Genomic DNA, 26464 nt, shown 5'->3' on the forward strand with positions numbered 1-26464 from the left:
GACCCCAAATACAACCCCAAAAAAGCCCATAACGACCCCAAATACCACCGAAATGACCCCAAAAACAACCCCAAAAAAACCCCAGAATGACCCAAAAAAACCCCAAAAACGACCCCGAAGAGCTCCAAAATGACCCCAAAGAGCCCCAGAACGACCCCAAAAATGGCCCCAAAGAACCCCAAAATGACCCCAAATACACCCCCAAAAAACCCCATAACGACCCCAAATACCCCAAAACGACCCTAAAACCCCCAAAACGACCCCAAAGAGCCCCAAAATGACCCCAAATACACCCCCAAAAAACCCCATAAAGACCCTAAAAACCCAAAACGACCCCAAAGACCCCATAGCGACCCCAAAAAAACCCCAAAACGACCCCAAAGATCCCCAAAACCACCCCAAAATGACCCCAAACACACCCCCAAAAAACCCCATAACGACCCTAAAACCCCCCAAAACGACCCCAAAAAGCCCCAAAATGACCCCAAATACACCCCCAAAAAACCCCATAACGACCCTAAAAACCCCAAAAATGACCCCAAATACAACCCCAAAAAAGCCCATAATGACTCCAAATACCACCGAAATGACCCCAAAAACAACCCCAAAAAACCCCCAGAATGACCCCCAAAAACCCCACAAACGACCCCGAAGAGCTCCAAAATGACCCCAAAGAGCCCCAGAACGACCCCAAAAATGGCCCCAAAGAACCCCAAAATGACCCCAAATACACCCCCAAAAAACCCCATAACGACCCCAAATACCCCAAAACGACCCTAAAAACCCCCCAAACGACCCCAAAGAGTCCCAAAATGACCCCAAATACACCCCCAAAAAAACCCATAACGACCCTAAAAACCCCCAAAACGACCCCAAATACCCCAAAAACGACCCCAAAGAACCCCAAAACCACCCCAAAATGACCCCAAACACAACCCCAAAAAACCCCATAACGACCCTAAAACCCCCCAAAACGACCCCAAAGAGCCCCAAAATGACCCCAAATACACCCCCAAAAAACCCCATAACGACCCTAAAAACCCCAAAACGACCCCAAGAAACCCTACAACGACCCCAAATACCCCAAAAACGACCCCAAAGAACCCCAAAACCACCCCAAAATGACCCCAAAAAACCCCACTTTGTCCTCACCATGGCAACAAGATGGGGGGGGGGTCCCCTCTTTCCCCCCCCCCCCCAGGGGGGCACACATCACTGCTGTCCCCATATGGGGTCGGGGGGGGGGACACATATGGGGTGGGGGGGGCACAGATCGAGGTCCCCCCCCCATCACCATTCATTGGGGTGGGGGGGGGGGGCACAGACTGAGCCCCCCCCCCCATTACCATTCATTGGGGAAGGGGAAAAAATGGCTGGCTGTCCCCATATGGGGTGGGGGGGGGGGGGCACATATGGGGTGGGGGGGGGCACAGATCGAGGCCCCCCCTCCCCCCACATCACCATTCATTGGGGTGGGGGGAACACATATGGGGTGGGGGGGGGCACAGATCGAGGCCCCCCCCCACATCACCATTCATTCATTGGGGTGGAGGGGGGGGGCACATATGGGGTGGGGGGGGGGGCACAGATCGAGGCCCCCCCCCACATCACCATTCATTCATTGGGGTCGGGGGGGCACATATGGGGTGGGGTGGGGGGGCACAGATCGAGGCCCCCCCCCACATCACCATTCATTCATTTGGGTGGGGGGGGCATATATGGGGTGGGGGGGGGGCACAGATCAAGGCCCCCCCCCACATCACCATTCATTCATTGGGGTGGAGGGGGGGGCACATATGGGGTGGGGGGGGGCACAGACTGAGCCCCCCCCAATCCCCATCCATATGCAACCATTGGGGAAGGGGAAAAAATATGGATGTCAGCCCCCCCCCCCCCCCCCGGAACCCAAACCCCAATGGTTTTGACCCCCCCCCCCCCCCCCCCAAAAAAAAAAAAATTACCCCCCCAGCAAACAGCGAAGGGAGGAAGGCAGCAAACCGAGGTTTGCCAAAATGCCAGCAGCTCCCGGCCGCCCCCTCGCAGAGCTGCTGAGCAAAGCGTGACTAATGCCCCCCCCCAGCCCCCCCCCAGCCCCCCCCCTCAATTCCCCATCCCCCCCCCCCCCCCCAACTTCCCAACACCCCCTCAAACCCCCCCCCCCCCCAACAGAGGTGCCAGCATTGCGCAGCTCTGCACTGCAAAGGGGGAAGGTAAAATGTGCAGCCCAGTGCAAACTGGGAGCATCCCATGTCCATCCCAGTACAAACTGGGAGCATCCCCATGTCCATCCCAGTTCAAACTGGGAGCATCCCCATGTGCAGCCCAGTTCAGACTGGGAGCATCCTCATGTGCAGCCCAGTACAAACTGGGAGCATCACCCAGTCCATCCCAGTTCATACTGGGAGCATCCCCATGTGCAGCCCAGTACAGACTGGGAGCATCCCATGTCCATCCCAGTTCAAACAAGAAGCATCCCATGTGCAGCCCAGTACAAACTGGGAGCATCACCATGTGCAGCCCAGTTCAAACTGGGAGCATCCCCATGTGCATCCCAGTTCAAACTGGGAGCATCACCATGTGCATCCCAGTACAGACTGGGAGCACCCCCATGTCCATCCCAGTACAAACTGGGAGCATCCCCATGTCCATCCCAGTTCAAACTGGGAGCATCCCCATGTGCAGCCCAGTTCAGACTGGGAGCATCCTCATGTGCAGCCCAGTACAAACTGGGAGCATCACCCAGTCCATCCCAGTTCATACTGGGAGCATCCCCATGTGCAGCCCAGTACAGACTGGGAGCATCCCCATGTGCAGCCCAGTACAAACTGGGAGCATCACCATGTGCATCCCAGTAAAGACTGGGAGCATCACCCAGTCCATCACAGTTCAGACTGGGAGCATCCCTATGTCCATCCCAGTACAGACTGGGAGCATCCCCAAATCCATCCCAGTTCAAACTGGGAGCATCCCCATGTCCATCCCAGTTCAAACTGGGAGCATCCCATGTCCATCCCAGTACAAACTGGGAGCATCACCATGTCCATCCCAGTTCATACTGGGAGCATCCCCAAGTGCAGCCCAGTTCAAACTGGGAGCATCCCCAAGTGCAGCCCAGTTCATACTGGGAGCATCGCCATGCCCATCCCAGTACAAACTGGGAGCATCCCCATGTGCAGCCCAGTACAAACTGGAAGCATCCCCATGTAGATACCAGTTCATACTGGGAGCATCACCATGTGCAGCCCAGTTCATACTGGGAGCATCACCATGTCCATCCCAGTTCATTCTGGGAGCATCCCCATGTGCAGCCCAGTTCATACTGGGAGCATCCCAGTGTCCATCCCAGTACAAACTGGGAGCATCCCCATGTCAATCCCAGTACAAACTGGGAGCATCCCCATGTGCAGCCCAGTACAGACTGGGAGCATCCTCATGTGCAGCCCAGTACAGACTGGGAGCATCCCCATGTGCAGCCCAGTACAGACTGGGAGCATCCCCATGTGCAGCCCAGTTCATACTGGGAGCATCCCAGTGTCCATCCCAGTACAAACTGGGAGCTGGGAGCATCCCAACGCCCATCCCAGTTCATACTGGGGGCATCCCCATGTGCAGCCCAGTTCAAACTGAGAGCATCCCCATGTCCATTCCAGTTCAAACTGGGAGCATCCCAATGTCCATCCCAGTTCAAACTGGGAGCATCCCCATGTGCAGCCCAGTTCAAACTGGGAGCATCCCCATGTGCAGCCCAGTACAAACTGGGAGCATCACCATGTGCATCCCAGTACAGACTGGGAGCATCCCCATGTGCAGCCCAGTTCATACTGGGAGCATCCCCATGTGCAGCCCAGTACAAACTGGGAGCATCACCCAGTCCATCCCAGTAAAGACTGGGAGCATCACCCAGTCCATCCCAGTTCATACTGGGAGCATCCCTATGTCCATCCCAGTTCATACTGGGAGCATCCCTATGTCCATCCCAGTACAGACTGGGAGCATCCCCAAATCCATCCCAGTTCAAACTGGGAGCATCCCATGTCCATCCCAGTTCAAACTGGGAGCATCACCATGTGCAGCCCAGTTCAAACTGGGAGCATCACCATGTGCAGCCCAGTGCAAACTGGGAGCATCCCCATGTGCAACCCAGTACAGACTGGGGGCATCCCCATGTGCAGCCCAGTTCAAACTTAGAACATCCCCAAGTCCATCCCAGTACAAACTGGGGGCATCCTCATGTGCAGCCCAGTACAAACTGGGAGTATTCCATGTCCTTCCCAGTATAGACTGGGAGCATCCCCATGTCCATCCCAGTTCAAACAGGGAGCATCCCATGTGCAGCCCAGTACAAACTGGGAGCATCACCATGTGCAGCCCAGTTCAAACTGGGAGCATCCCCATGTGCAGCCCAGTTCAAACTGGGAGCATCCCCATGTGCATCCCAGTTCAAACTGGGAGCATCCCCATGTGCATCCCAGTTCAAACTGGGAGCATCCCAATGTCCATCCCAGTACAGACTGGGAGCATCACCACGTCCATCCCAGTACAGCCTGTGGTCTGGGAGCATCCCCCATTTGCATCACAACCCACTGCAGGTCGGCTCAATTCCAGGCACGCAGCACAGCGAGGCAGCAGCACCACCTAGCGGGGAGCAGCACCACGCTGCATGCATCCCATAATACCACTCTGCACCACTGCTGCACTGCTGGGACGGATGCATCCCATAACCCCACCCTGCATTCACACTGCGGTGGTGGGACACATCCCATAATACCACCTTGCACATCCCATAATCCCACCCTGCATTCACACTGCAGTGCTGCAACACATCCCATAATACCACCCCGCATTCATGGGACGCATCCCATAATCCCACCCTGCATTCACACTGCAGTTCTGGGACGCATCCCATAATCCCACCCTGCACATCCCATAATCCCATCCCGCATTAACATTGCAGTTCTGGGACGCATCCCATAATCCCACCCTGCACATCCCACAATCCCACCCTGCATTCACACTGCAGTGCTGGGACACATCCCATAATCCCACCCTGCACATCCCATAATCCCAACCTGCATTCACACTGCAGTTCTGGGACGCATCCCATAATCCCACCCTGAACATCCCATAATCCCACCCTGCACATCCCATAATCCCACCCTGCATTCACCCTGCTGTGCTGGGACACATCCCATAATACCACCCTGCATTCATGGGACACATCCCATAATCCCACCCTGCACATCCCATAATCCCATCCCGCATTAACATTGCAGTGCTGGGACGCATCCCATAATCCCACCCTGCACATCCCATAATCCCACCCTGCATTCACACTGCTGTACTGGGACACATCCCATAATCCCACCCTGCACATCCCATAATCCCACCCTGCATTCACACTGCAGTGCTGGGACACATCCCATAATACCACCCTGCACATCCCATAATACCAGCCTGCACTCATGGGACACATCCCATAATCCCACCCTGCATTCATGGGACACATCCCATAATCCCACCCTGCACATCCCATAATACCACCCTGCATTCACACTGCTGTGCTGGGACGCATCCCATAATACCACTCTGCACATCCCATAATCCCACCCTACACATCCCATAATCCCATCCCACATTAACATTGCAGTTCTGGGACGCATCCCATAATCCCACTCTGCACATCCCATAATCCCATCCCGCATTAACACTGCAGTGCTGGGACGCATCCCATAATCCCACCCTGCACATCCCACAATCCCACCCTGCATTCATGGGACGCATCCCATAATCCCACCCTGCACATCCCATAATACCACCCTGCATTCACACTGCAGTGCTGGGATGCATCCCATAATCCCACCCTGCACATCCAATAATCCCACCCTACACATCCCATAATCCCATCCCGCATTAACATTGCAGTTCTGGGACGCATCCCATAATCCCACCCTGCACATCCCATAATCCCACACTGCTTTCACACTGCTGTGCTGGGACGCATCCCATAATCCCACCATGCACATCCCAAAATCCCACCCTGCACATCCCATAATCCCACCATGCATTCACACTGCTGTGCTAGGACGCATCCCATAATACCACCCTGCATTCATGGGACGCATCCCATCATCCCACCCTGCACATCCCATAATCCCACCCCGCATTCATGGGACGCATCCCATAATCCCACTCTGCACATCCCATAATCCCACGCTGCACATCCCATAATCCCACCCCGCATTCATGGGACGCATCCCATAGTCCCACCCTGCACATCCCATAATCCCACCCTGCATTCACACTGCAGTGCTGCAACACATCCCATAATCCCACCCCGCATTCATGGGACGCATCCCATAATCCCACCCTGCACATCCCATAATCCCAACCTGCATTCACACTGCAGTGCTGGGACACATCCCATAATCCCACTCTGCACATCCCATAATCCCATCCCGCATTCACACTGCAGTGCTGGGACGCATCCCATAATCCCACCCTGCACATCCCATAATCCCACCCTGCATTCACACTGCAGTGCTGCAACACATCCCATAATCCCACCCTGCACATCCCATAATCCCACCCTGCACATCCCATAATCCCACCCTGCACATCCCATAATCCCACCCTCTCACCTTGGCCACGAACTGCTTGTCCTTCTGATCCAGGTTTGCGGTCGGTGCCACATAATCCCTCCAGATCCTCAGCTTCCTCTCCTTGGCGAACCTGGAGGAGGGCAAAAAAAAAAAAAAAAATAAAAATCCCACCCCCGTCCCACGAATGGACGCCATCACCGCGACCGCGCCGCGTGTTTCTCCCTTCCCACCCCCCTCCATCCTCACCTCTCGGCCGCGCGCAGCTTCTCGGCCCCGCGGGTGTAGACGGCGATGGACCAATCCACGCAGCGGGCAAAGCCCTCCTTCAGCAGCAGCTCGGTGATGTTGCCGTTCTGCGGAGGTCAGAGCGTGGCTCAGTCCGTTCAAACAGCCACCAGACTGCACGCAGAGCGCAGCCCGAAAGGATCGTGGGGTTTTTGAGTGGGACCCCGTAGTCCCGTGGCCAGCAACTCTACAGGTTGTTAGTCAATAGTTGGCTAACAGATTGCCTTGGTGGCCGAGAAGGACAGTGGTGTTGTAGTTGACCAACAGATGGCCAACAGTTGGCCACTGAGCCAGCAGTGTGACCTGGTGGCCAATAAGGCCAATGGTGTCGTAGTTGACCAACAGATGGCCAACAGTTGGCCACTGAGCCAGCAGTGTGACCTGGTGGCCGAGAAGGCCAATGGTGTCGTAGTTGACCAACAGATGGCCAACAGTTGGCCACTGAGCCAGCAGTGTGACCTGGTGGCCGAGAAGGCCAATGGTGTCGTAGTTGACCAACAGATGGCCAACAGTTGGCCACTGAGCCAGCAGTGTGACCTGGTGGCCGAGAAGGCCAATGGTGTCGTATTTGACCAACAGATGGCCAACAGTTGGCCACTGAGCCAGCAGTGTGACCTGGTGGCCGAGAAGGCCAATGGTGTCCTGGTTGACCAGTAGATACCCAACAGTTGGCTATGAGCCATAAGTGTGCCCTGGTGGCCAAGAAGGCCAATGGTGTCATAGTCAAACCAATAGATGGCCAACAGATTGCCCTGGTGGCCGAGAAGGCCAATGGTGTCGTAGTTGACCAGTAGATACCCAACAGTTGGCTATGAGCCATAAGTGTGCCCTGGTGGCCAAGAAGGCCAATGGTGTCATAGTCAAACCAATAGATGGCCAACAGATTGCCCTGGTGGCCGAGAAGGCCAATGGTGTCGTAGTTGACCAACAGATGGCCAACAGTTGGCCACTGAGCCAGCAGTGTGCCCTGGTGGCCAATAAGGCCAATGGTGTCCTGGTTGACCAGTAGATACCCAACAGTTGGCTATGAGCCATAAGCCTGCCCTGGTGGCCGAGAAGGCCAATGGTGTTGTAGTTGACCAGTAGATACCCAACAGTTGGCTATGAGCCATAAGTGTGCCCTGGTGGCCAAGAAGGCCAATGGTGTCATAGTCAAACCAATAGATGGCCAACAGATTGCCCTGGTGGCCGAGAAGGCCAATGGTGTCCTGGTTGACCAGTAGATACCCAACAGTTGGCTATGAGCCATAAGCCTGCCCTAGTGGCCAAGAAGGCCAATGGTGTCATAGTTGACCAACAGTTGACCAATGGTTGACCAACAGTTGATCTGAAGCCACCAGTGTGACCTGGTGGCCAAGAAGGCCAATGGTGTCGTAGTTGACCAGTAGATACCCAACAGTTGGCTATGAGCCATAAGTGTGCCCTGGTGGCCAAGAAGGCCAATGGTGTCATAGTCAAACCAATAGATGGCCAACAGATTGCCCTGGTGGCCGAGAAGGCCAATGGTGTCGTAGCTGACCAGTAGATACCCAACAGTTGGCTATGAGCCATAAGCCTGCCCTGGTGGCCAAGAAGGCCAATGGTGTCCTGGCTGACCAATAGACGGCCAGCAGTTGGCTATGAGCCATAAGCCTGCCCTGGTGGCCAAGAAGGCCAACGGTGTCCTGGTTGACCAACAGTTGGCCAATGGTTGATCAACAGTTGCCCATGAGCCAGCACTGTGCCCTGGTGGCTATGAAGACCAATGATGTCCTGGTTGACCAGTAGATACCCAACAGTTGGATATGAGCCATAAGCATGCCCTGGTGGCCAAGAAGGTCAATGGTGTCATAGTGGACCAACAGATGGCCAGCAGTTGGCTATGAGCCATAAGCCTGCCCTGGTGGCCAAGAAGGCCAATGGTGTCGTAGTTGAACCAACAGATGGCCAACAATTGGCTATGAGCCATAAGCCTGTCCTGGTGGCCACGATGGCCAATGAAGTCCTGGTTGACGAGTAAATACCCAACAGTTGGCTATGAGCCATAAGCCCGCCCTGGTGGCCAAGAAGGCCAATGGTGTCAAAGCTGAACCAACAGATGGCCAACAGTTGGCCATGAGCCATAAGGCTGCTCCGGTGGCCAAGAAGGCCAATGGTGACCTGGTTGATGGCCAACGGTTGATCAACAGTTGCCCATGAGCCAGCAGTGCGCCCTGGTGGCCAAGAAGGCCAACGGCGTCCTGCTTGACCAAGAGCTGATGAACAGTTGACCATCAACCAGCAGTGAGTTCTGGTGGCCAAGAAAGCCAACGGGACCCAAGGGTGCATTGCAAAAAGCTGCTTCAAAGGAGCTCCGTGGAGGACCTGGATGCCCTGGTGGTGGCAACTGTTTGCCAACAGTTGACCACGCATTGAGCCAACAGTGCATCCTGGTGCTCTGGGAACCGCTTTCTGGGGTCGTTGGATGGGGGTCTCTTCCAACACCTTACAGCTTTAGGATTCCAAGACTCTGCACCCTCCCAACCAGCTCCAGCACCTCCATCAAAGGGTCCACATTTCAGGGAACCCCCCCCCCCCCCCCTTGGGACACCCCACATTTCAGGGACCCCCGTGGGGCACCTCAAGGATCCTCCTGAACCTTGGTGACCCTCCTGGGTCATCCCACATCTCAAAAAACCCATCCTGGGGTAGCGTGGATTTCATGGACAGACCGACAGCCACTACCAGCTCCCCATCCCACCCCACTGCACCCCTCCTTCCAGCCCCCACTTACCGGGTGCAGGATGGTACCCAGGATGTTCTGGTTGTGGCAGCTCTCCAGCACGATCTGCACATCCCTCTGCAGCAGCCGCGACTCCGTGAAGAATTTGGCTTCGGCTGCAAACGGCTCAGGGACCTCGGTGGCATCCGCCTCCCGTTTGAATGTGGGGCACTGTGATATTGTTGGGGGGGGGAGGGAGGGATGGGACACTGTTAAGTGTCCGAAAACCTCAGCCATGCGTGGGGAACGTTGCCCATACAGGGATGCCATCGTGGCACAATGGCACTGGGATGGGAGCTCGGCCAACCCGAGCAGTGGGGATTCACTGGGAGGCTCTGAAGGGGTCGGGTCTGGTCCTCGTTCAGGAAAACAGGCTGAGAATGGATGGGAAGGGGGAGGAGAAGGGCTGCCTGCTCCACGCTGGAATCATTTCCAAGATGTGGGGGCAGTCCCTGCAGCAGTGGGGCTGTGGGGAGGACACGGCATCTCCGCAGGCACCTCTGGTGGTCCCAATCCCCACTGCATTCCCAGGAGAAGCGAAGCCTATGTAGGGATGCTCCACCCCTTAAGATCCCCCACGTGCGGGCCAGCAGCTGCCATGGACCCTCATAGGGCATCCTGGACCTCCAGGACACCTCAGACCTCAGGGACCCCTCGTAGGGCATCCTGCATCTTGGTGACCCTCCTGAGGGCACCCCACATTTCAGGGACCCATGTGGGGCACCCCACATCTCTGGGATCCTCCTGGGGTCACCCCAGACCTCCAGGATCCTCCTGGGGAGCCCTGGACCCTGGTGACCCTCCTGGGGTGTCCCACATTTCAGGGACTCATATGGGGCACCCCAGATCTCTGGGATCCTCCTGGGGTCACCCCAGACCTGAGGGATCCTCCTGGGGAACCCTGGACCTGGTGACCCGCCTGGGGTGTCCCACATTTCAGGGACTCATATGGGGCACCCCAGATCTCTGGGATCCTCCTGGGGTCACCCCAGACCTGAGGGATCCTCCTGGGGAACCCTGGACCCTGGTGACCCTCCTGGGGTGTCCCACATTTCAGGGAACCCATGTGGGGCACCCCAGATCTCTGGGATCCTCCTGGAGTGTCCTACATTTCAGGGACCCATGTGGGGCACCCCAGATCTCTGGGACCCATGTGGGGCACCCCAGACCTCAGGGATCCTCCTGGGGAGCCCTGGACCCTGGTGACCCTCCTGGGGTGTCCCACATTTCAGGGAACCATGTGGGGCACCCCACATCTTGAAGATGCTTCCTGGGTCACCTCAGACCTCAAGGACCCCTCGTTGAGCATCCTGCATCTTGGTGACCCTATTGAGGCACCCCACATTTCAGGGAGCCGTGTGGGGGGCACCCCAGACATCAGGGACCTCTCTCAGGGCACCTTGGACTGCACAGACCCTCATGGGACACCCCACATTTCAGGGACCCATGTGGGGCACTTCACATCTTGGGGATGCTTTCTGGGGCACCCCAAAACTCAGGGACCCCTCATAGTGTATCCTGCATCTTGGTGACCCTACTGGGGCAACCCACATCTCAGGGACCCTTCCTGGGGTACCATGGACTGCACGGATATTTGTGGGACATCCCACATTTTGGGGACCCTCCTGGGACACCCCACATTTCAGGGACCCATGTGGGGCACCCCAGACCTCAGGGACCCTCCTGGGGTGTCCCACATTTCAGGGACCCATGTGGGGCACCGCAGACTTCAGGGATCCTCCTGGACCTTGGTGACTCTCCTGGGGCATCCCACATCTTAGGGACCCTTCCTGGGGTACCATGCACTGCACGGATATTTGTGGGACATCCCACATTTTGGGGACCCTTTGGGGACACCCCACATTTCAGGGACTCCTGTGGGGCTTCTCAGATCTCAGGGACCCATATGGGACACCCCACATTTTGAAAAGCCTTCCTGGGGCACCCCAGACTGCAGTGACCCTTGTGGGGTGTCTCACATCTCAGGGACCCTTCTGGGGCACTCCAGGCACTGTCATGGGGGCATCCCACATCTCAAGGACCACCTCATGGGGCACCTTCTATCTCGGGGACCATCCCAGGCTGCCCCACATCTTGGTGACCCACCTGGGGGCACCCCAGATTTCAGGGACCCATGTGGGGCACCCCACATCTCTGGGACCCACCCTCCTGGTGCACCCCAGACCTCAGGGATCCTGGGAACCTTCCTGGGGACACCCCACATTTCAGGGACCCATGTGGGGCACCCCAGATCTCTGGGACCCTCCTGGTGCACCCCAGATCTGAAGGATCCTCCTGGGGAGCCCTGGACCCTGGTGACCCTCCTGGGGTGTCCCACATTTCAGGGAATCTTCTGGGGCACCCCAGATCTCTGGGACCCACCCTCCTGGTGCACCCCAGATCTCAGGGATCCTGGGAACCTTCCTGGGCGCACCCCACATTTCAGGTACCCATGTGGGACACTCAACATCTTGGAGATTCTTCTTGGACCCTTGGGGGTCCAGTTGTATCCTGGATTTTGGGCAGCAGAGTGCTGGTACCCACCAACCCCAAACCACCCACATCCCCGCAGTGACATCCCCTCACACCACACCCAGAAGCACAGAGATGGGAAGAAGGAAACCCACTCCACGATGCACCCCAGACCTTAGGAACCTGTATGAGGCACCCCAAACCCCAGGGACCCCCCAACACAGCCAAACCTCACCTTGATCCCGGAGAGCATGACTGTGACCAGATAGTAATCCGGGAGCAGGAGGGCTCTGACCACGCTGCCATCCCGCACGTGCTCAATGATGGCTGCAGATTGAGAGCACAGGTCCATGCTGGTGCCATGGTGACGGGGTGCAGAGCCAGGCCCACCCCCCTGCACCCCCATGGCTCTGAGAAGGGCAATCCCAGCAGCATGCATGCATGCAACCCGCAGCTTGCCAACGCAAGCATCACCGCGCGCAGCCCTCCGGCTCACCCACCATTGACTGGCTTCTGGTGCATGGAATCCACAAAGTGACGTGGGTTTTCGATGGTGTATTTGAGGTCACGGATGGTGTGTGAGCCCGTGCCTTCGCTCCACATCCCTTTCTTGGCACTCTTGGCTTGCTCCTCCAGCTCTGCCAGCCGGCTCTGCTCGGAGCTGCAGGGAAGCGGACAGAGCGGCTCAGCGCCAAGCAAGACGCATCCATTGCTCAGGTGCTTTTCTGGATGCTGGAGCAACCAGACCTCCAGGTGAGGGATGGGTGGGTGATGCTGCCAGCAGCAACGTGCCACGCATCAGAGCCCAGTGGGCGCACGGGGTGAATCTCCAGCAACCAAACATCCACCTCCACGAGCACCGCCGCCCTCTGCACGGCAGCTGCGGTGCGCGCGGATGGCAAGGTGACAGCAGGGAGACAAGGGAAGGTGACAGCAGGGCAGCAGCGGGTTGGCAGCAGGGATCCCAGCCAAGGATGCTGCTTAGGGCTGCCTGGGAGCATGGTGAGGTCTGGAGAGCAGCAGCCAGCAGCCCGGGGAGCGAGGCTGCGGTGAAGCGGAGCGCTGCCAAGCGCTGTCACGCTCCATTAAACGAAACCTCGGGATATTTTTGCTTGCAGACTTCTTCAGCTCAGCTGAAGAGGGCAAAGCTGCAAGCTGAGTGGCTCCAGACGTGCCTGGTGTTAAATACGTGGGGAGCAGGAGCACACGTGGGGCTCAGCCAGCACCTCCAGGCAGCCCGCAGCTTCCCCTGCCTGCACCGAGCCCTCCTGGAGCTGCTGGTAATTAACACGATCCTTGCAATTAGGAGAGCAAACGCGGAGCAGCAGGTTGCTACAGGCAATGTTTAATTGCAGGATGCTGAGTTCCGTGGGGATGCATTACAGTGCTGGTGTTGCGTGGACCCAGGGGGGGTTGACACATCCTGCGCCCCCAGCATGGAGCAATGGGGGGTGGGGGATGGAGCACCAGAGCACTGCTATCATTGTGGGATGGTGCAGAGTGACCACAGAGCTGGGGAATGGCTGGGGGGTTGGGAGGGACCTTCTGGATCACTGAACTCCAGAATGGTTAGGTAGGGTTGGAAGGGACCTTATGGATCATTGAAACATAGAATGGTTGGGTTGGGCTGGAAGGGACTTTAGAACCACAGGATGGTTGGGTTGGAAGGGACATAACAGAGCTAAGAACCACAGAATGGTTGGGTTGGAAGGGACCTTATGGATCACAGAGCCATAAAGTGCTTTGGGTTGGGATGGAAGGGACCTTATAGACCTTAGAACCACAGAATGGTTGGGTTGGATGGGACTTTATAGATCCTAGAGACATAGAATGGTTGGGTTGGGTTGGAAGGGACATTACAGAGCTCAGAACCACAGAATGGTTGGATTGGAAGGGACCTTATAAAGCTCAGAAGCACAGAATGGTTGGGCTGGAGGGGACTTTATAGATCCTAGAGACATAGAATGGTTGGGTTGGGTTGGAAGGGACATTACAGAGCTAAGAACCACAGAATGGTTGGGTTGGAAGGGACTTTACGGATCACAGAGCCATAAAGTGCTTTGGGTTGGGATGGAAGGGCCCTTATAGACCTTAGAACCACAGAATGGTTGAGTTGGAAGGGACCTGGTAGAGCACAGAGTCACAGAGTGGTTGGGTTGAGTTGGAAGGAACATTGCAGAGCTCAGAACCACAGAATGGTTGGGTTGGAAGGGACTTTACAGAGCTAAGAACCACAAAATGGTTGGGTTGGAAGGGACATTACGGATCACAGAGCCATAAAGTGCTTTGGGTTGGGATGGAAGGGACCTTATAGACCTTAGAACCAAAGAATGGTTGGGTTGGAAGGGACCTTGTAGAGCACAGAGCCACACAGTGGTTGGGTTGAGTTGGAAGGGACATTACAGAGCTCAGAACCACAAAATGGTTGGGTTGGAAGGGACCTTATAAAGCTCAGAACCACAGAACGGTTGGGCTGGAGGGGACCTTATAGATCATAGAGACATAGAATGGTTGGGTTGGGTTGGAAGGGACATTATAGAGCTCAGAACCACAGAATGGTTGGGTTGGAAAGGACCTTATAGATCATAGGGATATAGAATGGTTGGGTTGGAAGGGACATTACAGAGCTCAGAACCACAGAATGGTTGGGTTGGGTTGGAAGGGACCTTGTAGAGCACAGAGCCACACAGTGGTTGGGTTGGGTTGGAAGGGACATTACAGAGCTGAGAATCATGGAATAGTTGGGTTGGAAAGGATCTTATAGAGTGTAGATAGATAGAATTGGATTGAAAGGGATCTTACGGATTACGGAACCACAGAATGGTTGGGTTGGGTTGGAAAGGACCTTGTAGAGCACAGAGACATAGAATGGTTGGGTTGGAAAGGATCTTAATGACCACTCAACTATGGAATCCCATGATCGTTTGGGTTGCTGTAGAATGGTTGGGTTGGAAAGGATCTTAATGACCACTCAACTATGGAATCCCATGATCGTTTGGGTTGCTGTAGAATGGTTGGGTTGGAAAGGATCTTAATGACCACTGAACTATGGAATCCCATGATGGTTTGGGTTGCTGTAGAATGGTTGGGTTGGAAAGGACCTTAATGACCACTGAACTATGGAATCCCACGACAGTTTGGGTTGCCAAGGGACCCCCCTAGCTCTCCCCCATCGTGGGCTGGGTGCCCCCCACCAGCTCAGGTTGCCCAGAATGCCACCCATGGCCTCAAGGCTCCTCCATGGACGGGGTACCCACAGCCCCACCATCACCAAGCTGGAGTTCATACATACTTGTTGGCACGGATCCCCTCCCGGCGCGATGCCAGCCCCTCTGCCACCAGCGACTCGGCGATGTTCTCACCACTCGTGTCTGCAGGGAGAGGAGAGGAGAACAGTCAGCGTGCAAGGAAAGATGCATTTCATCCTTGGAACACGTCCGTGAATGGGTTGACCACGAGGAGATGGGGTGTGTGAGCTCAGTCCAGGCTCTGCACCCACTGCTATGGAAGCTCCCCGAGCACCCACACCTCTCAGCATGGCAATTTCATGGGTACCTGTGTGACACCACCCCAGTGCCCCACAAGGACACTCCTATAAGCTTAGGGAGAACAAAACAAGCCACGCAGACCCCCAGGCCACCCCACAGAGCCTGACAGCTGTGCTATCCCCCAACACAACCCCACAGCCATGCAGGACGAGGGGAAAGCTCTGACCCTCCTCAACTGGAACCAACGGGTGTCATGGGGATGGTCTGCCCCCCTACAAGGGCTGGAGCAGAAGGTTCCCCATTGATTTCAGCTTGCACCCATCAGTGGGATCAGCCCCAGCACGGTGCATTGCTTCCATGGGAACGCAGCCTGCAGCATCCCAGCACCACAGGGCTCTCCATGTTCCAAGCAAAGGCCACTTCCTTCAGCTCCTAAGTGGGTTTGGGGATCCCCAGCAGGAGGAGACCCTGCACAAAGACACCCTTCCTTGGCACAGAAGGGTTTTGTGGTGGTGGGGGCCATGCGGGGAGGCGGGGGAGGAACGTGGTGAAGCTGCTGCAGCGCTTTCACGTTAATTGCACTCCCAACCCTAATGACAAACTTCATTAGGAAGCATTTTCTGCTTCGTTTCTCCCCGCAGCGCCGTGACAGGCTGGGATGGAACAATGAGGATGACACCTACACACAAAAACCTTTTACGTGGCAGACGAGGAGGCTGCAAAGGCTGCAAGGACCGACGGAGCAGCAAAACCCTTTCCAAGATGCATTCCCACCCCAGCTGTGCTGTGGGGCAGCTCAGCACCACTGTGCAGGACCTGCAAGCTCTGCCCACCCCTGTGCCCTCCTGCATTTTCCACACCCAAGTGCTCACATCTCAGCATTGCCCAGAGAGAAGTCTGCTCTCCCAGCCCTGTGCTTGGAAGCACCATGGATGCATGGGGTTGGGGCTGGATGGGCTTTATGGTGCCTTCCAACCCAACCACTCTACGGCTCTGTGATCTGTAAGGACCCTGCCAACCCAACTCAGCAATTCTATGGCTCTGTGATCTGTAAGGTCCCTTCCAACCCAACTCAGCAATTCTATGGCTCTGTGATCTGTAAGGTCCCTTCCAACCCAACTCAGCAATTCTATGGCTCTGTGATCTGTAAGGGCCCTTCCAACCCAACCACTCTTGTGATCTGTAAGGACCCTTCCAACCCAACTCAGCAATTCTATGGCTCTGTGATCTGTAAGGACCCTTCCAACCCAACCACTCTATAGCTCTGTGATCTGTAAGGATCCTTCCAAACCCAACCACTCTATGGCTCTGTGATCTGTAAGGATCCTTCCAAACCCAACCACGCTATGGTTCTGTGATCTGTAAGGTCCCTTCCAACCCATCCACTCTACAGCTCTATGATCTACGAGGTCCCTTCCAAACCAAACCCCCTATGGCTCTGTGAATCCATACAGTCCCTTCTAACCCAACCCAACCCATCCTCTGGCTCTGCAATAAGGTTCCTTCCAACGCAACCACTCTATGCATCTATGACCTACAAGATCCCTTCCAACCCAATCCGACCATTCTATGGCTCAATGATCAATAAGAATCCTTCCAACCCAATCACTGTGTGGTTCTGTGATCCATACGGTCCCTTGCAATCCAACCCAATCACTCTGGCTCTGCAATCCATAAGGCCCCTTACAAACCAACCACTCTACAGCTCTGGGATCTATGAATTCTTTTCCAACCCAACCACTCCATAACTGTGATCTATGAAGTCCCTTTCAACCCAATCCAACTCATGTTCTGGTTCCCTAATCCATAATGTCCCTTCCTATGCAAACACTCTACGGCTCCATGACCAATAAGATCCCTTCCAACCCAACCATTCTGTGGATCTATGATCTACAAGATCCTTTCCAATCCAATCCAACCATTCCATGGCTCTCTGATCAATAAGACCCCTTCCAACCCAACCACTGTATGGTTCTGTGATCCATAAGGTCCCTTTCAATTCAACCCAACCACTCTATAGCTCTGCAATCCATAGAGTCCCTTCTAACCCAGTCACTCTATGGTTCTGTGATCTATGAGGTCCCTTCCAACCCAAACCAACCCATGCTCTGGTTCTGCAATCCATCAGGTCCCTTCCAACCCAATCCAACCATTCTATGGCTCTGTGATCAATAAGATTCCTTCCAACCCAATCATTTGGTGGCTCTGCAATCCATACAGTCCCTTCCACCCCAACCACTCTATGGCTCTGTGAGCTATGAGGTCCCTTCCAACTCAATCCAACCATTCTATGGCTCCGTGATCAATAAGATCCTTTCCAACCCAACCATTTGGTGGCACTGTGATCCATAAGGATTTCCAATCCAATCCAACCCAACCACTCTACGGCTCTACAATCCATGTGGTCCCTTCCAAACCAACCACACTACAGCTCTGTGATCCATACAGTCCCTTCTAACCCAACCACTCTATGGCTCCATGATCCATGAGGTCCCTTCCAATCCAACCCATGCTCTGGCTGTGCAATCCATAAGGTTGATCTATAAGATCCCTACTGACTCAACCCAACCATTTTACATCTCTATGATCTATAAGATTCCAATCCAAGCCATGCCTCAATTCCATGCCCCAGCCCAACCATTCTATGATCCCACACCCCCAAAGGGGCTGGCACCGAGCACTGCACCAACTTGCAGAGAGACAACAGCTCTGGTGAGAGTCAGGACCAAACCCAAAGCAAACGTTGGGGTTAAATGCACCAAAAAGGTGAGGAGGGGGAACCCAAAATGCAGCGTTTCCCACACACCCCGCACTGCAGATCCATGCATCCTGCTTCATGCTCACCTTTACCCAGGTACACCATGCCATATTCCCTGCCCTGGGGGGTCTTGTACTCCACAGTGAAGCACACCTCCTTCCCAATCAGCTTCTTCCGCAGGAATTCACGGGCTGGGAAGCCCCAGGGCTGGAAGGAAAGCAGATGGTGTCACTGTGCCCATGGCAGCTCTGGGGTGAAGGTATGGGGCTGGCACATCCCCATCCCATCCCCACGTCCCCATGGCTCCATCCTGACCCTGCATCCCACCCCATCCTCATATCCCCATCCCATCCCAATGTCCCCATCCCTTCCCCACATCCCCATATCCCCATCCCCATGTCCCCATCCCTCCATCCTGATCCTGCATCCCATCCCATCCCCACGTCCCAATATCCCCATTTCATCCCCATGTCCCCATCCCTCCATCCTGACCCTACATCCCATCCCATCCCCATGTCCCCATCCCTTCCCTACGTCCCCATTCTTCCATCCTGACCCTGCATCCCATCCCCACGTCCCCATCCATTCTCCACATCCCCATATCCCCATCCCATTTCCATGTCCCCATCCCTCCATCCTGACCCTGCATCCCATTTCCATGTCCCCATCCCTCCATCCTGACCCTGCATCCCACCCCATCCTCATGTCCCCATCCTATCTCCATGTCCCCATCCCTCCATCCTGACCCTGCATCCCACCCCATACCCATATTTCCATACCATCCCCATGTCCCCATCCCACCCTGCATCATCACATCCCCATCCCATCCCTATGTCTGCATTCTATCCCCACGTCCCCATCCCACCCTGCATCAACACATCCCCATCCCATCCCCATGTCCCCATCCCTCCATCCTGACCTGCATCCCATCTCACCTCCATGTCCCCATTCCTCCATCCTCACCCTACATCCTACCCTGCATCACCACATCCCCATTTCCCATCCCCACGTCCCCATTTCCCATCTCCATGTCCCCACATCCCCGTTTCCTATATCCCCTCGTCCCCACATCCCCATTTCCCATCCCCACATCCCCACTTCCCATATCCCCTCGTCCCCACATCCCCATTTCACGTCCCCAAGTTCCCACCCCACATCCCCATTTCCCATCCTCACATCCTCAAGTCTCCACCCCACATCCCCTCGTCCCCACATCTCCATTTCCTATATCCCCTCGTCCCCCATTTCCCATATCCCCTCATTCCCACATCCCCAAGTCCCCCCATCCCTATTTCCCATATCCCCCCCATCCCCATTTCCCCACTTCCCCACCCCAAATCCCCATTTCCCCACCCCAAATCCCCTCTCCGGAGCCAGGAGCAGCACCGGGGCAAACTGAGCCTCGCTCCACCTCAGTTGGGTGGGTGGAGAGAAAGTGGGTCCAGAGGAGAGAACATGACGTGCTAATAAACAATTAGCAAAAAAAAAAAAAAAACTGACAGGAATAATTTCTCAAAAGAGTGACATTTAACGGCTCAGAAGACAAACTCCCCAGGGAGAGCAATTAACTGCGCTCTCCGTGCCACCCCCGGGGCTGGGAGGATGGGTGGCCCTAAGCTCAGCTCTGCCATCCCAAACTGCTGCTCCCAAAACCCGCTGCGTCAAGCAGAGGCCATGGGCAGCACCCCAAAAAAAGCAGCACTGCTCTTTTCCCAAGCTTGCACCCCAAAAAGGAACCCCAGAGGGACATCGCGTCCCCAAGGTTTTCAAGGTCCCCAAGGGGCAACACTGAGGTCACTGGGCATCCAAAGTTCCCCCAAAGGCACCAGTGGGGGTCCCCAAAAAGGCACTGCGTCCCCAGGGTCTCCAGGGTCCCCCAGTGGGGTCCCCAAAGAGGCACTGTGACCCCAAGGTCCCCTGGGGAGACACCACATCCCCAACTGGACACCACGTTCCCCCACCCAGCTCTCCAAAGTCCCCCAGAAGCCACCACATCCCCAAGCTCCCCAGGGTCTCCAGTGCCCCCCAGTGGGGTCCCCACGGTCCCCAAAGAGGCACTGTGACACCAAGGTCCCCTGGGGAGACACCACATCCCCAGCATTCACACTGGACACCACAGTACCCCCCCACAGCTCTCCAAAGTCCCCCAGGAACAACCACATCCCCAAGGTCCCCAGGGTCCCCCAGTGGGGTCCCCAGGGTCTCCAAAAAGGCACTGTGACCCCAAAGGTCCCCTGGGGAGACACCACATCCCCAACTGGACACCAAAGTCCCCCACCCACCTCTCCAAAGTCCCCCAGAAGCCACCACATCCCCAAGCTCCCCAGGATCCCCACAGTGGGGTCCCCAGGGTCCCCAAAAAGGCACTGTGACCCCAAAGTCCCATGGGGAGACACCACATCCCCAACATTCCCAGAGGGACACCACGCTCCCTCCCTGCTCTCCAAAGTCCCCCAGGAACAACCACATCCCCAAGGTCCCCAGGGTCCCCCAGTGGAGTCTCCAGGGTTTTCAAAAAGGCACTGTGACCCCAAAGGTCCCCTGGGGAGACACTACATCCCCATCATTCCCACTGGACACCACACTCCCTCCCAGCTCTCCAAAGTCCCCAAGAAATAACCACAACCCCAAGCTCCCCCTAAGGCACCAAGTCCCCAGGGTCTCCAGGGTCTTCCAGTGGGGTCCCCACGGTCCCCAAAGAGGCACTGTGACACCAAGGTCCCCTGAGGAGACACCACATCCCCAGCATTCCCACTGGACACCACAGTCCCTCCCAGCTCTCCAAAGTCCCCCAGAAGCCACCACATCCCCAAGCTCCCCAGGATCCCCCCAGTGGGGTCCCCAGGATCTCCAAAAAGGCACTGTGACCCCAAAGGTCCCCTGGGGAGACACCACATCCCCAACTGGACACCAAAGTCCCCCACCCAGCTCTCCAAAGTCCCCCAGATCCCCAAGCCACCACATCCCCAAACTCCCCAGGGTCTCCAAAAAGGCACTGTGACCTCCATCCCCAAAAGGGGGACACCAAGCACAAAAATCCCAGGTTGGAGAACTCACCTCATCTGGTGTATCCTTGGCATCTGGCTGCCCGGCAGCAGCACGGCGTGCCAGGCTGCCTGCACGGATGTTGCTGAGGTTGATCTGACGTTCAGGGGGGGGTCCTCCACGAGGCTGCCCCCGGACGATGATGGCACAGCCCGAAAGCACCTGCAGGGACAGCAGCCTTAAGCGTGGAACAATCTGCAAACACCTCCAGCGACACCCCCTCCTTATTATCCCCCCCCTCAGCCCTCCCTCCCTTTCCCCATCCAGCTCTGCTGCACGTGGGGCGATGCCCACACAATGGGATTGGGGAGTGGGGCTCCATTCTTACACTTCGAGCCCCCTCCCCTCCCACTGCAAACACCCCCAGAAGCACAGAATGGATGCGCAGCACAGCATAAAGTTGGAGCAGACCCCCCCCAAACCCCAGGGGGGGACCCCAGACCCACACAGAGCCCTCGGGGTTGCAGAGCTTTCCATGGGGTCCCACTCTCCCCTCCTCACCCCCCACCCTACAGCGGGGTCCCATTGCCCCACGCACCCAGTGGGACACAATGCACGCAGCCCAGGGCACTGCAGAACTCAGTGCTTAAGGATTCCTCCCTGTAATTAACCTCAGCCTTTAATTTATAATGCAGCGGGGAAGGTTGTTGGAACCAATTAGCAATAGGAACTCATTAGCAGAGCCTTCCGGTGGCACAAAGGGACCCAAGGGAACAGGAACGACCCCAAAGGGACAGGGGGTGGAGAGGAGGGCCACCACACATCCCCATGGCCACGGAGGACCCGTGGATGGGGCCACCATCACCCCTGTGCCCATTCAGGTGGCCATTCCCATCCCCGAGTGTTGTAGGGCCACCAAGAGTCCCCACTTACAAAGCCATAGGGCCACCATACATCCCTGCAGCCATGCAGGCATCAGCCCCGTGCCACGGGGCCACCACGTGTCCCCATGACCCCGTGCCATGGGGTCACCACCCCCATGCCATTCCTATGTGGGGCTGCCATGCCCGTGTCCCCACGCCATGGGGCCACCACCACTGTGCCATGGGGCCACCATGTGTCCCTCTGCCATAGGGCCACTGTGCCATAGGGCAACCACGCATCTCCATGCCATGAGGCCACCACGCATCTCCACGCCATGGGGCCACCACATGTGTGTCATAAGTCAACCATGCAACCCCATGCCATGACGCCATCATGTATCCCAGTGTCATGGGGCCACCACCATCATGCTATGGGGCCACCATGTGCCCCCTTGTCACAGTGCCACCACCAACGTGCTATGGGGCCACCACAAGTCCCCCATCCCATGGGGCCACTACGTATCCCAGTGTCATGGGGCCACCACCATCGTGCTATGGGGTCACCACATGTCCTCATGCCATGGGGTCACCACATATCCCAGTGCCGTGGGGCCACCCCCAAGATGCTATGGGGTCACCACATGTCCCCATGTCATGGGATCACAACGTGTCCTCATGCCATGGGGCCACCACGTATCCCAGTGTCATGGGGCCACCACCATCATGCTATGGGGCCATCACACATCCCCGTGCCATGGGGTCACCACGTATCCTGGTATCCTGAGGCCACCACCATCATGCTATAGGGCCACCATGTGTCCCCATGCCATGGGGCCACCACACATCCCAGTGTCCTGAGGCCACCACTATCATGCTATGGGGTCACCACATGTCCCCATGCCATGGGGTCACCACGTATCCCAGTGTCATGGGGCCACCACCATCACGCTATGGGGCCATGCCATGGGGTCACCACACATCCCAGTGTCCTGAGGCCACCACCATCGTGCTATGGGACCACCACACACCCCCATGTCATGGGGTCACCACATATCCCAGTGTCCTGAGGCCACCACCATCGTGCTATGGGGCCACCACACATCCCCATGTCATGGGGTCACCACATATCCCAGTGTCCTGAGGCCACCACCATCGTGCTATGGGACCACCACACACCCCCATGCCATGGGGCCACCACACATCCCAGTGTCCTGAGGCCACCACTATCATGCTATGGGGTCACCACATGTCCCCATGCCATGGGGTCACCACGTATCCCAGTGCCATGGGGCCACCATCATCATGCTATGGGGCCACCATACATCCCCATGCCATGGGGTCACAAAGTATCCCAGGGTCCTGAGGCCACCACCATCACGCTATGGGGTCACCATGTGTCCCCATGCCATGGAGCCACCACGTATCCCAATGTCATGGGGCCACCACCATCGTGCTATAGGGCCACCATGTGTCCCCATGTCACCGGATCACCACGTGTCCCCATGCCATGGGGTCACCATGCATCCCAGTGCCATGGGGCCACCACCATCACGCTGTGGGGCCACCACGTGCCCCAGCGCCCCGGGACCACCACCACCACGTCACCCCACAACCACGCAACCCCACGCCACGACCCCGCCACGTGTCCCCACGCGTTGAGGAGGGCACGGAGCCGCCCGGTTGCTGTAAACCCGGAACGTTGCCCTTCCCGGTGCTCAACCTGCCATTCCCGGTTCGCAGTCCTTACCATCTTAACGATACCGCGTTGTACAGCGAGGGGCGGCACGGAGCCGCCCTGCCCGGGGTTCGCCACCGAAGCCATAACGCGCACGGGGCCGAGCGGGGCCAGAGCGCGGAAGGGACAGCGGGGCGGGGCGGGGCGGAGGGCGGGGAAGGGGGCGTGGTCAGCACCGACGTCCCGCCCCTCCGCCTCGTCGTCGGCCAATAGTAGTGCGGATCCGCCGCTCGCCCCGCCCCTACTGGCTGCTCTACGTGACGTCACGAGATGCCCCGCCCCTTTATCCGAAGCTCCGCCTACTGGGGGAGGGCGGGACTTCCGGGGCACGCGGCGCCAGGGACACGTCGGCAAAGCGGCGCGCGGCTCCCACGTGGCCAAGCGCCGCGCGCGGACGGGCGGGGCCAATATAAGACACGCCCCTCTTTTTTTTCCTTCTGACGTCATCACTCCGCGCCAGACGCGTGGTGGAGGCGACAGGGCAGGGGGAGGGGAAAATGGACGCCCTCTATAAGGGGAGGGGGGGGGGGTTCCCACATTGTGCCCCCATTATAGGGGCTGAGGAAGGGATCCCCCGTTCTGTTCTCCATGGGGGCTGGTGAAGAGGTCCAACACCCCCCCAACACACCAATATAGGGGCTTGAGGAAGGGTCCCCACTCTCATTACCCCCCCTTTCCCCTTATATGGGGGCTGGGAGGATGGAGTCCAAGCCCATATCCCCCCCCCCAACAAAAGGATTTGGGGATGGGGTGCCCCTACAACCCCCCCCCTCCGAGCTCCCCATAGGAACAGGAGGAAGGGATCCACCCCCATCTGACCCCCTCCAGAAGGCTTTTGGGACAAGTCCCCCCATTCCCCCCCCAGCAGATGAAGGGACCCCCCCCCACATTATACCTTCTATGGGGGCTTTGGGAAATATCCTCCCCCCAAAAAATTATGCTCTCAGAGGAGCTTTGTGGGGGGGTCACCCACACTGTGCCCCCACATAGGGGTTGTGGAAGGGGTCCCCTATTCCAATCACTATAGGGCTGGCAAAAGACCACCCCATTTTATGCCCCCTCCCTATTTTATGCCCCCTCCCTTCCATAAAAGACTTTTGGGAAGGAGTGCCCCCCCCCCCCTCCCTCCCTTCCTATGCTGCTTTTACATGGGGGTGTCCGACCCCCATCCTGGGGCTCCCCAAAGCCCCCTCCTTCCAGTGCTGAAGGGCAAAACATCACCTCCTGCACCCCCCCCCAAAGCAGATCACTGCTTTTAAAATGCCTCAATAATCTTTTCAGCCCCCTACCCTTCCCCCCCCCCCCCCGAAAAAAATCATGTTATGAAGTAGGTGGGAGCACTCAGATAAATGGGGCTGGGGTTGGTGACTCACGGAGGTTGCATGGAGTGCACGGGGTTGCATGAAGTTGTGTGGGGTTGCATGGAGTGCGTGAGACACGTGAGGTTGCACGGAGGTGCATGGGGATGCATGGTGTTGTGTGGGGTTGCATGGAGTGCAGGAGGTGCATGGGTTGCATGGGGTTGTGTGGAGTTGCATGGGGTTGCATGGAGTTGCGTGGGGTTGCATGGAGTGCAGGAGTTGCATGGGTTTGCATGGGGTTGCATGAAGTTGCATGGGGTTGCATGGAGTGGAGGAGTTGCATGGGGTTGCGTGGGGTTGCATGGAGTTGCGTGGGGTTGCATGGAGTGCAGGAGTTGCATGGGGTTGCATGGGGTTGCATGGAGTTGCATGGGGTTGCATGGAGTGCAGGAGGTGCATGGGGTTGCATGGGGTTGTGTGGAGTTGCATGGGGTTGCATGGAGTGCAGGAGGTGCGTGGGGTTGCATGGGGTTGCATGAAGTTGCATGGGGTTGCATGGAGTGCAGGAGGTGCATGGGGTTGCATGGGGTTGCATGACGTGCATGGGGTTGCATGGAGTGCAGGAGGTGCATGGAGTTGTGTGGGGTTGCATGAAGTTGCGTGGGGTTGCATGGAGTGCAGGAGGTGCATGGAGTTGCATGGGGTTAGGTGGATTTGCATGGGATTGCATGGAGTACATGAAGTGCATGGGGTTTCACGGAATGCATGAGGTGCATGGAGTTGTGTGGGGTCTCATGGAGTGCATGAGGTGCATGGGGTTGTGTGGGGTTGCATGGAGTTGCATGGGGTTGCATGAAGTGCAGGAGGTGCATGGGGTTGTGTGGGGTCTCGTGGAGTGCAGGGGGTTGCATGGATTTGCATGGGGTTGCATGGAGTACATGAAGTGCAGGGGATTGCATGGGTTTGCATAGGGTTGCATGGAATGCATGTGGTGCATGGGGTTGTGTTGGGCTGCATGGAATGCATGAGGTGCACGGGGTTGTGTGGGGTTGTGGGGAGTTGCATGGGGTTGCATTGAGTGCATGGGGTTGCACGGAGTTGCATGGGGTTGTGTTGGTTTGCAAGAAGTGCATGGGTTGCACGGGATTGTGCGGGGCTGTGTGGAGTTGCATGAAGTTGCATGGATTTGCATGGATTTGCATGGGATTGCATGAAGCCCATGGGGTTGCATGGAGTTG

The 26464-nt window shown here is 56.8% G+C and overlaps 1 protein-coding gene across 1 annotated transcript in view; it reads right to left on the bottom strand.

The window, feature by feature from the left end:
• The window catches only part of SND1 (staphylococcal nuclease and tudor domain containing 1), a 126909-nt gene extending 102835 nt beyond the window's left edge, over positions 1-24074 (bottom strand). The window contains exons 1-9 of the mRNA XM_090126737.1: positions 23938-24074; positions 21400-21549; positions 18429-18549; positions 15389-15467; positions 12597-12757; positions 12332-12423; positions 9637-9795; positions 6846-6952; positions 6639-6729 (exon numbers count right to left, since the gene is read on the bottom strand). Of these exons, the coding sequence (XP_089982863.1) occupies positions 6639-6729; positions 6846-6952; positions 9637-9795; positions 12332-12423; positions 12597-12757; positions 15389-15467; positions 18429-18549; positions 21400-21549; positions 23938-24012 (1035 nt within the window). The 5' untranslated portion in view covers positions 24013-24074. The remainder of the gene's footprint in view (positions 1-6638; positions 6730-6845; positions 6953-9636; positions 9796-12331; positions 12424-12596; positions 12758-15388; positions 15468-18428; positions 18550-21399; positions 21550-23937) is intronic.
• Between the last annotated feature and the right edge of the window lie 2390 nt (positions 24075-26464).

Source organism: Phasianus colchicus, chromosome 1, assembly GCF_987193195.1.
Source record: "Phasianus colchicus chromosome 1, bPhaCol1.hap1.1, whole genome shotgun sequence".
NCBI lineage: Eukaryota > Metazoa > Chordata > Aves > Galliformes > Phasianidae > Phasianus > Phasianus colchicus.